General features: G+C 41.4%; 1 protein-coding gene across 5 annotated transcripts in view; it reads left to right on the forward strand.

Annotated features, from left to right (window-relative positions):
- Positions 1–13,974, forward strand: part of prkcz (protein kinase C, zeta) — a 741,785-nt gene that overhangs the window by 588,294 nt on the left and 139,517 nt on the right. For all 5 annotated transcript variants that reach the window (XM_072478046.1, XM_072478045.1, XM_072478050.1 and 2 more), the window contains one exon: positions 2,463–2,552. In XM_072478046.1, the coding sequence (XP_072334147.1) occupies positions 2,463–2,552 (90 nt within the window). The remainder of the gene's footprint in view (positions 1–2,462; positions 2,553–13,974) is intronic.

The raw sequence follows: 13,974 nt of genomic DNA on the forward strand, positions 1-13,974 counted from the left end.
GCTGTTGGACAGGGAGCTTTCTGCATAGTTCATTAATAAATGGAACTTGCCAACAGTACTGACATATAAGCAAAGTGATGGAAAGTGCCATCGACAGCGCTAGCAAGTGGCACTTACTCAGCAATAATCTGCTTAGTTTGAACTCCACCAGGGCCACCCAGCTCCTGGTATTATGCCTTGGTCCAAACATGGACAAAGGAGCTGAACTCGAGCAGTGAGTTGAGAGTGACCATTCTTGACATCAAGACAGCATTTGACATGGTGTGATATCAAAGAACCCTAGCAAAACTGGAGTCAGTGAGAATCTGGGGGAAACTTTCCATTAGTTGGAGTCATATGTAGCACAAAGGGAGATGCTTGTTGTTGGAAGTCAATCATTCCAGTCCTGGGACATTGCTGCAGAAGTTCTCATGGTATTGACGTCGGCTCACTCATCTTCAGCTGCTTCGTAAATGACCTTCCATCACTCACAAAGTCAGAAGTGGGGATCATCGCACAATATTCAGCATTATTTGTAATTCCTTAGATACTGATGCAGTCTGTGTCCATATGCAGCAAGACCTGGACAATATTCAGGCTTGTGCTGATGATGGCACAAATGTTACTCGCCACTGAAGTGTCAGGTAATGGCCCTCTCCAACCAGATAGAATCTAAGCATCTCCCATGAAATTCCATGATATGGGCTGAATCCCCCACTATCAACAGCCAAGGAGTTACTATTGATTAGAAACTGAACTGGACCAGATATATAAATACTGTGGCTACAAGAACAAGACAGAACCTGGAAATTCTGTGACGAGTAACTCACTTCCTAACTCTCCAAAGCCTGTCCACCATCTTACAAGGCACAGGTTAGGAGTGTGATGGAATACTCTCCACTTACATGGAAGAATACAGTTCCAAAAACACTCGAAGATTGACACCATCCAGAACAAAGCCCTCCACCACTGATGCACAATGTAAGCAGTGGTGCACCATATGGACTACAGTGGCTCAAGAAGGCGGCACATCACCACCTTCTTGAGTGCAATTAAGGATGTGGCCAGTGCTGCCCACATTTCTAATGAAAAGAAAATGTGTTGAGTGCTTTGCGTGCATTTATTATGCAATAATACGTTTTGCACACTTAGTTTGTGATATGTTGAGCTGTACTAATAGTGTTTGAACCTTTAGTAGGTTTATGATATAACCATACAACAACAAAATACATTAGTTGAGTACTCAGCAATGGACAAATGGATCAGATTTGTTATTCCAGTTGCACATTGTAAAAGTAAAAGGAAGGTCGCCATAATCCCAGGTGACCATCGGCTGCTTTCCCCTTTTTGAGGGGGAGAGCAGGCCTTTGGCAAATTAACATGAGGATCACCACACTTCAGGTGATGGGCAAGGTTGAGAAGGTAGGCCTTCATGAATAACCTCAGATGGTATGGGAATTGAACCCGTGCTGTTGGGTTCATTCTGCATCATGAACCAGCTGAGCTAACTTGTGCTGACTTTCCTTTTTGCGATTGATTAAAAGTTGAATAAAATATATTTCAAAAGCATTGAATTTGCAGTGGTTTAAATCAAATGATGAAACTGTTTGAAATATTTTGATAAATGTCTGAGCAGCTAGATTAAGCATCCAGAACAAGGGGTTGCTAAGGAAATTTTGGGGCTTTTTCAGGGTATAAGTTAAATTTAGGGAAAAGCAAGTATTTTGTGGTGCTATTCCGGGTAGTGACAACTCATTTTAGGTATTTGGGGGTGCAGCTGGCGCGGGACTGTGACCGACTTCATTAGCTTAATTTCACAAGCTTGGTGGGGAGGGAGAAACACTTGGTGCGATGGGGTAGTCGCCCTCCCCTTGTCGCTGGCTGGCCGGGTGCAGGAAGTAAAGACGAACATTCTGCCATGGTTCCTGTTTCTGTTCCAGTGTCAGCCACTCTTTCTGTCAGTCATTCTTTAGTGGGGTGGACAGGCTGGTTTCATTGTTTGTGTGGCAGGGGAGCTGAACAGGATAAGGAAAGTGGTGCTCCAAAGGGGGTGGCACGTTGGGGTTGTGTTTGGTTGTTGTTAAAATGTTGAAAATTTGAATAAAAATATTTTTCAAAAAAAGTAATGGTGGAAAAGTTGTTAACTGTTCCAAAACTCATAATTCCAGTAATTAAAGGAGCAATTGTATACCTTGTGCTCATTATAGTAAAGGTTGAGTCACCATAGTCCCAGATGACCATAGGCTGCTTTCCCCCTTGAGGGGGTATCCAGAGGTTTAAGGACATGTGTGTGCTACAACAAAGATGCACACAATGTTGAACATACAACATCAAATACCAGCATTTCAGCAGTTCAAACTTTATTTTAAAAGTATGTGTTTACTGGAATGCATTTATAACTTTGGTATAGAAATTGGACATATTGTTCTAATCATCTCTGAACAGATATTACTTTGCATACTATTTGTTTAAACTGTTCACAGGATCCTAAAGAACGACTTGGGTGTCATTCGCAGACTGGATTTGCAGACATCCAGGCTCACACCTTTTTCCGCAGCATAGACTGGGATCTGGTAAGTACTACATCTCTTTGACAAGCTGTCAATCATTTTCTATCCATCATAGGCAGATGTGCTCACAGATGTCAAGCCCTACTATTCAGAGATAATGAGGTAGTGGATGCCCTATGGTGATGGAGCTATTGTTGTCTATTTCTTCAAAACAGAACAAAGCGTATTACTCTGATGTAGTTGGCTTGTGCAAGAATAATGCTAAACTTGTCATAATCTGAATGGTTGAGAATCATTCCTGCTTACCTTATTGTATAACTGAACAATTAATTGTTGCACAAAAGCAAAAAGTGTGGATCTTGGAAATCTGAACTAAAAACAAAAAATGCGGGCAGCACGATGGCACAGTGGTTAGGTTTGCTGCATCATGGCGCCAAGGTCCCAGGTTCGACCCCGGCTCTGGGTCACTGTCAGTGTGGAGTTAGCACATTCTCCCTGTGTTTGCGTGGGTTTGACCCCCACAACCCAAAGATGTGCAGGCTAGGTGGATTAGCCACGCTAAATTGCCCCTCAATTGGAAAAAATGAATTGGGTACTCTAAATTTATAATAAAAAATGTTGTGAAATTCTCAGTTCAGGCAGTATCTGTGGGGAGAAACAGAGTTCACGTCAATAACCTTACACCTGTTTCTACTAATTATAATGCAGCCTTGAACTTTAATATCTGTGTCTGGAACTTTAAACTAGGACCGAATTTCTGAATCCTATCCAGTGAAACCAGGTTTGGACGTGTGAAAACACGTGTGAGATACATGCACACTCGGAACAGTAATTTTTCTTCTGAACAGATTTATTGTTGAATAAATTATTTGTATTGCACCCAGTATTGAGCATTTCTCTCCACAAGGACACTCTTACTTTACAAAACCATTCATCTGCATGGGAGTTTATTTTTGGTAAAGATGAAATAGAGAGCAGGGAACTCCAACGGCATGTAGAATTTGCACACACTCGATTGGTTTTTCACATGGTGAGATAGCTAAAGACCAATTTATGGAGCAAAGAGTTGGAGATGTCAAATGGAACCTCACAATGACAGGTCCAACATTTTCTGTTTATATTGATGCAAAATGGTTCTTTTAGGAAAGTGATTAATAATTCTGGAGCTATTTTAAATTGCAGTCAAATCTACCAAATGTCTGCTGTAAATGAGGCCCAGCACTGTTTTAAAAGTCACAATAGATCTGCTGAGTTTACCGCCGATTTCTAATTCTGCGATGGGCGTATGTGGTACATTGACACCTTTTAGATAGGTTTATTTTACCGTTTTTAGGTTTGCAGTTAAAAATGAGTAGATGGGTTCTCTTGGTGTGATTTTTTTTGTCATTTCTGTTAATATAAACACCACAGGATTTAGCATACTGCTGCTGTTATAATGAATGTAACAGTTGGAGCAATTGCTTGAGGAGAAGTGAATGATTTGATTAAAGACTACTGTGCAGTGAAAACGTTGCCGTTGCCGATTGATATTCGTATTACAGCTACATTAGGAGAACCTGAACCTTCACCAATAATCTGGCTGACAAAAGTGACCAAGGTGGCAAACGGTAATTATTTGGCCTTTGTGAATCAAAGTGACCCCTCTACTGCCACCATCCCAACCCCAGCAAAATTAATAACTCAATCCAAGTAGTTTTTTATTTAAAAAATGAAAATCTAGATGAAAAAGCATAGCTCAGGCAGCACGGTGGCGCAGTGGGTTAGCCCTGCAGCCTCACGGCACCGACGTCCCAGGTTCAATCCCGGCTCTGGGTCACTGTCTGTCTGGACTTTGCACATTCTCCCCGTGTTTGCGTGGGTTTCCTCCCCACAACCCAAAGATGTGCAGGCTAGGTGGATTAGCCACTCTAAATTGCCCCTTAATTGGAACAAATGAATTGGGCACTCCTAAATTTATTTAATAAAAAGAAGAAAAAAAAGAAAAAGCAACGCTCAAGGTTCAGAGGAATCAGAGAGGAGACCAGGCAAATTGAGAAGTAATGGTTGGGTGATACCAAGCTTGGGTTCTAAGTTAGTAAATTACAGGAGGAAGACTGAGCAAGTTTATGAAGTTGCACAGTTTTGAGGTCCTGGAAACAAATGAAAAATGGGAGATATGAAAGAATTTTCATTTTACAGAAGGCAGATAGGAAACATGCAAATTATATATTTGTAATTTAGTAGGAAGAACAAAACTTCAGAAGAACACGGGTTTATGGTTATTTTGATGACTTAGAGAAAGACGGGTAAGGTTGCAAGTTAAGTGTCTGGATAATGACTGATAGATAATGAGAGCTTTCAAAGCTAATCTGAAAAAATCTGACATTTCTTTGAATTTTACTGCATTTATTCTGAAGAGTATTTTCACCTTGATTCTTATGGATGACTTGGTTTACAATATAAATTCTCAGTAGGATACCTTGATTGCTAGCTTGAATGTTTTCTTCTATAGGGGTGTGCATATCAATCCATGCATGCACACTATTGTGGCTCCCTGCATCACCTGCAGGAGGTGGTCTGCAAAAACAACCTACCATGCCAATAAATAGATTGCTAGTGTACGAGCCATCTGAGTAGAATTATGCCTGCTTTATGCTGCAACACCTGTAACTTCATCTTGATGTGAAAACTACCCTTCAAGGGTATTTCTTCAGTCTAGTATTCTTTTGGAAAGTAGAATTTTTGTCTGGTCATGCTGTGATTGGAAGGAAGGTTCTAATAGATGCTGAGATCATTCTGGAATCCAACTGGTTGTGTAAATGAGGTACTGAATGTCCCACAATCTGTCACAACTTCACTTGAAGAACCTTTGTAGGTGGCCTGTTAATATCTTGTCAATGCTTGCATGACTTACTTTCTATTGGGCTGCTCAAGATTCCATATTTAGATTCTCTTTTGGGTGACATTGTAGTGAAAGTGAGTGAATTGCAGTTCAACCTCCTAAAATTATATTTACTTGTTGAAGTTGCTTTATAGATATAAAATGAGTAGCTAAATGTTCAGTGCTGATGTGCCAAAAAAATGTTCACCTGTAGCTCTTAAAGACTGAAACTTTGTTCTTGGAAACCTTTTACAAATGAAAGAGATTTGCATTGTATCATACTGATCATAGGAAACAGTTATTCATGCTATGTTCTTTATAGAATCATTGATGACATTGCTTTATAGATCTAAATGAGTAGCTAAATGTTCAATGCTGATGTGCCAGAAATATGTTCACCCTTAATTCTTAACGGTGGAAACTTTGTTCTGGGAAACCTTTTACAAATGAAAAGGATTTGCATTGTATCATACTGATCATACTGAATAGGAAATAATCATTCACGCTATGTTCCTTATAGAATCATGGACCAGAAAACCCCGTCCATGGAATCCTAGAAACTTACAGCACAAAGAAGACCATTTGGTCTATTGTGCCTGTGCTAGCACTTTTTGCAAGTGCACTTAGTCCCACAACCCCACCTTTTGTATATAACCCTGAGTTCCTCATTCTTTCCTATCTGTCAAACTCCTTTTTAAAATTATTTATGGAAGCAGCTCCCATCATCTTTTTCGATGGAGTGTTCCAAATCCCAATAAAATATTCTCCTCATCTCCCTGCTAGATCTTTGATTTTACATTTGTGTCCTCTAGTTATTGACCTACTGGTCTGATGGAATAATTATTTTCACTTCCTACTCTGTGAAAACCTCTGTTACATCTCCTCTTAACCTTTTCTGTTCCAAGGTGAACAATCCCAGCTTTTCCTTCCACTCCAGTCGTGGGCCACTTGTTCTGCAAGAGAGTGTGAAATGCTCAAGAGAGTGTTGCTAATTGGTTTGGCTGATGTGGCTGCCAAGGTGGTGTGTGTGCGCATGGGTGTGAAGCTTGCAACAGTGTAAAGTACATGAGGGTGAGGGGAAGCTGATGAATGCTAGGTATACTGAGCATTTAGGAGGCTCCTGGTGTAGTTAGTAGAGTTTGGCATTTAAAGATGCATTCACTGACCTTGACCACTTTGAAGTTATTGAACTTCTTGTGACACCACATTCACATCCTCGGGACTTGACTCCTTGCATTATCCTCTATGGCAATCTGCTCCCACAATCTTAAGAACGTGTGTTTGGAGGACCACCTTACCCCGAACAATGGTTTGAAAATCTTGGGAGCCTGCTTTCTGTACTGTAATGCCATTTTTCACTCTTTTCAGGACAGATTCTCTTCAACCATGAGTCCCAGCACTTGCTTTAGCAACAATGCACCTCCCCTTTAAGAACCCAGCTTTAAGTTTTGCGAGCCGTTCAAGATATTGGTCCCTTGCTGATGTGTCCAGACAACGAACATTATGGACAGACAGATATTGGAAATGAGCAGGCAATACAATGCTGCCTTCATTGCAATCAAGGGGCAGAGTTTAATTTTGCACTGCAATCCCTGCATCTACTTTTGGGGGCTATCCAAATTAGCCCCCATGTCTACTTGGTCTGTAAAAATTGGTTATTTAGTTTGACCCTCTTTACTGCTGTAGGTCTGTATTGAACACTTTAAAACAGTGCTGAAACTGTACTTTTTGTTGTGTAGTTTTGAATAACACAGGCTACCACTTGATGCAGTTTAAAGTAAAAGATGCTCCAGACTTTGAAATGAGTTCAATGTGTTTATTGAACTATTAGCACAGTTCTCAATGAGTTTGACTCTCTGCTAATCTAATTGCAGTAACTCAGTCTTAACTGAACCAGCCTGCTCTAAGCCACGTGCTGGGGTGTGATGCTGAAGATACACCCTGTCTCACTCTAGGTGTTGGTCTGTGGAAAGAGGCGGGGTGTGAGTGCCTCATCCCTTTTATAGTGAGATACCACCCCTGAGTGTCCTGACTGCTCAATTGGTCGTGTCCTATTCTAAGTGTTCATTAGCTGCATGTTTGCATATCATGACATCTTCCCGTTTTTTTATGAGTATAAGAATTGGCAGGTCATGTTGCAGCTGTATAGAACCTTAGTTAGGCCACACTTGGAGTATAGTGTTCAATTCTGGTCGCCACACTACCAGAAGGATGTGGAGGCTTTAGAGAGGGTGCAAAAGAGATTTACCAGAATGTTTTTTACACAGAGGGTAATGGGTGCCTGGAACTCGCTGCCGGAGGAGGTGGTGGAAGCAGGGACGATAGTGACATTTAAGGGGCATCTTGACAAATACATGCATAGGATGGGATTCGTGGGATACGGACCCAGGAAGTGTAGAAGATTGTAGTTTAGTCGGGCAGCATGGTCGGCACTGGCTTGGAGGGCCGAAGGGCCTGTTCCTGTGGTGTACTTTTCTTTGTTCTTTGTTTGTTTGCTCCCGCAGAGGATCAGAGTGAACTCCAAAAACGATTTGGTCTCTGATCATGGAGTCAGTGATATCACCGAAGTTGCAGGATTGCGCTAGCCGTCTAAGGTTAGTTACACAGGAGTTCAAGGATTCGTCTTTACCTTGCAATCGCTACTTGAATATGTAGTGCTCAAAGATTTCGTTGGTGTCCACCTCACAGTGGCTGACAAATTTGTCCAGTGTGGTCTGGTACTTTGTCTTGTCCTGGTCTTCAGCAAAGTGAAAAGTGTTGAATATTTCTATGGCATGTTCATCCGCTGTCGTGAGAAGAAGAGCTATCTTCTGTGCATCAGACGCACCATTGAGGTCTGATGCTTCGACGTAAAGCTGAAATTTCTGTTTGAATGTCCGCCAGTTGGCACTGAGATTTCCGGTGGTCCTGAGCTGGTGAGGAGCCTGAATCTTTTCCATTGTGCCGCTATGCAGTCGCTGGTTCGTCACGGATTTTGCTGAGCTGAACTAACTAGATTGAACAGACTCCAGGTATTATGTTATGTAGTTTGGAATAACACAGGCTGCCACTTTGTGCAGTTTTAAGTAAAAGATGCTCCAGACTTTGAAATAAGTTCAATGTGTTTATTGAACTATTAGCACAGTTCTCATTGAGTTCGACTATCTGCTAATCTAATTGTCGTAACTCAGTCTAACTGAACCAGCCTGCTCTAAGCCACATGCTGGGGTGTGTTGCTGAAGATCTCTCTGACTCACTCTGTAGATGTTGGTCTGTGGAAAGAGGCGGGGTGTGAGTGCCTCATCCCTTTTATAGTGAGATACCACCCCTGAGTGTCCTGACTGCTCAATTGGTCGTGTCCTATTCTAAGTGTTCATTAGCTACATGTTTGCATATCATGACAGTTTTGGCTTATATTAGAACACCATGGATTTGATTTCAGGTCAGAGAATAAGGGTGGTGAAGGCTTTGATTTTTAATTGGCAGCATAAGGATTAGCATAAGAAAATACCAGCTCTTGGAGCTTTTCAATGCCACCTTGGGTGTCCCTTTTATTCCAGACCCTTTCTATCCCTTCATTCTGTGGCATTATGTTTCGGCTCAGTCTGTTGCAAGTGGCTTTATATTAGAATTGAGGATACCAAAAAGCTGAGACTTCCTCTTATTATAGCGGAAAGTTGATGTCCAGCGGCGTTAGTCATAGAAACGTGGCTTTTTTTTTAATTGGCGTGTCAAATAAGACAAAGATAAACAAAGCACTCTGAATTCAAGTCACAGTGTTTGCTGAACCCATAGCTATGCCAGTTCAGCTCCTTTATACCCACTTTCCTTGTCGTTTGAAGATTTGAGTTGAGGTAAATTAAAATGTATTTCTTACGTAATGATATTACACTGGCCATTCCATCCGGAATTTGAGATTAGGTTTTGTCCCACAAAACACCCGTACAATTTAAGTGGAGAATATTATTGTGGTTGACTAGAGTCATGCATGTTTTGGATGGTTTCTTTACCTCTGGCTTCTTTACTCTCGTGCAAACTATTTTCTCAAACCTCTCTTTCCTGTCCCCTCCACCCTCACATCCAGCAGTCATTTCATGGATGACTTTGTCACGAACATCAAGACTGTATGATCAGCTGACTGTCATGTACCTCCTTCCGCTAGCCCACTTGGCCAAACTTCCCATTCAAGTCCCATTCACCTATTACCTTCATTATCTTGATTTTAAAATTCTCATCCTTATTTTTAAATCCCTACGTGACCTAGCCCCTGTCTATCTCTGTAATCTACTCCAAACCCACACCCCTCTGAGATATCTGTGCTTTTCTAATTCTGGCCCCTTGAGATTTCCCATTTTTAATTGCTCCACCGTTTATGACTACGCCTTCAGATCCCTCGGCCCTGTGCTCTGGTATATCCTCGCGACACCTCTTCAGCTCTTTACCTTGCTTTCCTTTAAGTTGCTCCTTTAAGGCACGGCACAGTGGAGCAGTGGTTAGCACTGCTGCCTCATGGTTACGAGGACCTGGATTCAATCCCGGCCCCGGGTCACTGTCCGTGTGGAGTTTGCACATTCTCCCCAAATTAACCCTAACCCTAATTTGCATGGGTCTCACTCCACAACCCAAAGGTGTGCAAGGTCGGTGGTTTGGGCCATGCTAAATTGCCCCTTTATTGGAAAAACCTAATTGGGTACTCTGAATTTTAAAAAAATATGATGCTCCTTTAAAACTACCTCTTTGACCAAGCTTTTGGTCACCTGTCTTAATCTGGCTTGGTATCATATTTTCTTTTACAATGCTCCTGCGAAGCTCCTTTGGACATTTTAATACATAGAACATAGAACATTACAGCGCAGTACAGGCACTTCAGCCCTCGATGTTGCGCCGACCTGTGAAACCACTCTAAAGCCCATCTACACTATTCCCTTATCATCCATATGTCTATCCAATGACCATTTGAATACCCTTAGTGTTGGCGAGTCCACTACTGTTGCAGGCAGGGCATCCCACACCCTTACTACTCTCTGAGTAAAGAACCTACCTCTGACATCTGTCTTATATCTATCTCCCCTCAATTTAAAGCTATGTCCCCTCGTGCTAGACAATACCATCCAAGGAAAAAGGCTCTCACTGTCCACCCTATCCAATCCTCTGATCATCTTGTATGCCTCAATTAAGTCACCTCTTAACCTTCTTCTCCCGAATGAAAACAGCCTCAAGTCCCTCAGCCTTCCCTCCATACCAGACAACATTCTGGTAAATCTCCTCTGCACCCTTTCCAATGCTTCCACATCCTTCCGATAAAGCGGCGACCAGAATTGCACGCAATACACCAAATGCGGCCGCACCAGAGTTTTGTACAGCTGCAACATGACCTCATGGCTCCGAAACTCAATCCCTCTGCAAATAAAACCTAACACACTGTGCGCCTTCTTAACAACCCTTTCAACCTGGGTGGCAACTTTCAGGGATCAATGTCCATGGACACCGAGATCTCTCTGCTCATCCATAATGCCAAGAATCTTACCATTAGCCCAGTACTCTGTCTTCCTGTTATTCCTTCCAAAATGAATCACCTAACACTTTTCTGCATTAAACTCCATTTGCCACCTCTCAGTCCAGCGCTGCAGCTTATCTATGTCCCTCTGTAACTTGTAACATCCTTCCGCACTGTCCATAACTCCACCTTTAGTGTCATCTGAAAATTTACTCATCCATCCTTCTACGCCCTCCTCCAGGTCATTTATAAAAATGACAAACAGCAGTGGCCCCAAAACAGATCCTTGTGGTACACCACTAGTAACTGGACTCCAGTCTGAACATTTCCCATCAACCACCACCCTTTGACTTCTTCCAGCTAGCCAATTTCTGATCCAGACTGCTAAATCACCCTGAATCCCATGCCTCCATATTTCCTGCAGTAGCCTACTGTGGGGAACCTTATCAAACGCTTTACTGAAATCCATATACACCACATCAACTGCTTTACCCTCATCCACCTGTTTGGTCACCTTCTCAAAGAACTCAATAAGGTTTGTGAGGCACGACCTACCCTTCACAAAACCGTGTTGACTATCTCTAATCAAATTATTCCTTTCCAGATGATTATACATCCTATCTCTTATAAAACTTTCCAAGATTTTTCCCACAACAAAAGTAAGGCTCACTGGTCTATAGTTACCGGGGTTGTCTCTACTCCCCTTCTTGAACAAGGGGACAACAATTGCTATCCTCCAGTCTTCTGGCACTATTCCTGTAGACAAAGATGACTTTAAGATGACTTAAAGATCAAAGCCAAAGGCTCAGCAATCTCCTCCCTAGCTTCCCAGAGAATCCTAGGATAAATTCCATCTGGCCCAGGGGACATCTATTTTCACACTTTCCAGAATTGCTAACACCTCCTCCTTATTAATACGTTAAACGAGCTGTAAAAATTGTGATTGTTGATGGCTACAGGGGTGCCTGATCACTGGACCTGGAGAACAGAGTACCAATCGAAGTTTTGAATATCATAGAGGACAGATATTGTAGATAAGTGACAAAGGGAAGGCTTTGGCTAATGGGATCAGGCAGAAAAGAGTGATCCTTTTGCCGCCAAAGCAAGGAAGCTGAGCTCAGAATCTGCCTGGACAAGGAAGCTGAATTTCGAATTGCCTCGAGATTTAGATAGTCTTAATTGAGAAATAGCCCAAGTGCAAGCTAATAATGTGATGGGTAATACTACATATTTACTACAGACCAATCAGCTTGCTCAAAAGGCTGAGACACTCAACATGCCATTTTTTAAAACCCAGATTTGATAGAGGCAGATTTATTATTCCACAATGCATTACTAAATGGTGTGTAGAACGCATTGCATGTTTATCACTCAGTAGCCAGTGTAGAATTTTAAGAAATATGGCGATAATACATTACTGACAGTGATGTATACCCTGCATGGAAATGGAGAATCAGTTATTGATGCAACAATGTCTTAAAAGAGCTGGTCCTCCTAAATTGTCTGTCTTCGTACAATTTTGTCTCTTCATTATTCAACACAGAATACCTAATTCAAATAGATGGCATTACGATCCCAGACCAGATCCCAACAGTGGCTAGGATACTGGAAAGAAACCCCAATATTTTATTTTAATTTTGTCAGACTGTGTGGAAAGGACACCTCACACCAGGAGTGATTTCATTCAAAGTAGGGATATGATAGATTAAAACAAACTTTATTACTAACACAGTATTAAAATATCTTTAACATCACACAAGAAAATAGCTTGCAATTATCCCTTAAACAGTACAATCAATACCGTGACATGATGACCCTTAACTGCTATCTTTATTTCCACTCAAACAACAAAATCACCTTAGATCCCAATCCACCTTGAAATACAGTTAACATTCAGGAATACTTTCTGTATAGAGATATCTTGAATACTGAATGAAATCGCTTATTGTCACAAGTAGGCTTCAAATGAAGCTACTGTGAAAAGCCCATAGTCGCCACATTCTGGCCCCTGTTCGGGGAGGCTGGTACGGGAATACTCCACTTTGAGAAAGATAAATCTTTTGAAACTGCTTAAAGAAAAAGACCTGACACCCTATCAGAATAATACAGAACCCCCGGCCGTTTTTCTTCAGAAAACATTCTCTGCTCACCTTACAGCCAAAAAACTAAAACTCTCTGAAAACTCTTAACAGCTGACTGCTTCAACCCCTGGCTTCTTCCATTAACTACATCATCTTACTAAACTGAACCCAATGTCTCTGGTTAACTACTCCGCATGCAACCCTCTCAATGTAAATAAAAGTCCTTTGGTCCAAATTTCTATAATGCTTTAATTGCACCTCTGGCTCCAAAATGCCTAGTCTTGCAAACCAAGAGTTTTAAGAACACTACTGCGGCAGACATACACACACTAACCCAGGTTTTTAAACCTTTACTGCAGCAAATACATATAATACAATGTATCTGAAATTCTTAGATCCATTACAATGAGAATGATTTTTTACATTCTTAGTAGATTCCAGCATGCTCTCAAGTGGAAATTTGGAAAGTTTTATTTACATGATTGCCCAGCCATGCCGTCCACTATCAGGCTCGCACGTCATTGACACCCATCTCTGTTGTAATAATTGAGGCCATTGTATTTATAATCAATATGTATTCATAAGTAATGCTAGCAACTGCTTTGTGTTCACTAATACTGTTTATACTGTTTTCCGCCTGGAGTTTTAAATGTTTTTGCACAAGTGTTATGCAGCAGATGTTAAAGATGCCACTCAAATACTTCAAAGGTCCTAAAGCCACCTTCAGTTCATCAATCTTTCATAGCATAGAATTCCTAAATTCACACTGACATGCAGAACATAAAGATGTTCCAAAGTTACATCACTCTATTTGCCACAATTGTCTTCTGCTTTGATATTCCTGCCAGTTGACTGTCCCAAAATCCCCTTGCCATCTCAATATCTCCCCCCCATGATGCACATCATAACAAAGAAGAGCAGTTACAGAGGAGATTATGAAACAATTTCTTGGTGAAAAGTACTGATGCCGGTATTATTGTGGACAGCTTTTTAAGTTGCAGTATAAACTTGCATTTCTTCAACCATTTTTTTTCCCTATAAGGGCATTTGGTACATCTAACAATTTAC

The sequence above is a fragment of the Scyliorhinus torazame genome, chromosome 16 (assembly GCF_047496885.1).
Source record: "Scyliorhinus torazame isolate Kashiwa2021f chromosome 16, sScyTor2.1, whole genome shotgun sequence".
NCBI classification, from domain to species: Eukaryota; Metazoa; Chordata; class Chondrichthyes; order Carcharhiniformes; family Scyliorhinidae; genus Scyliorhinus; species Scyliorhinus torazame.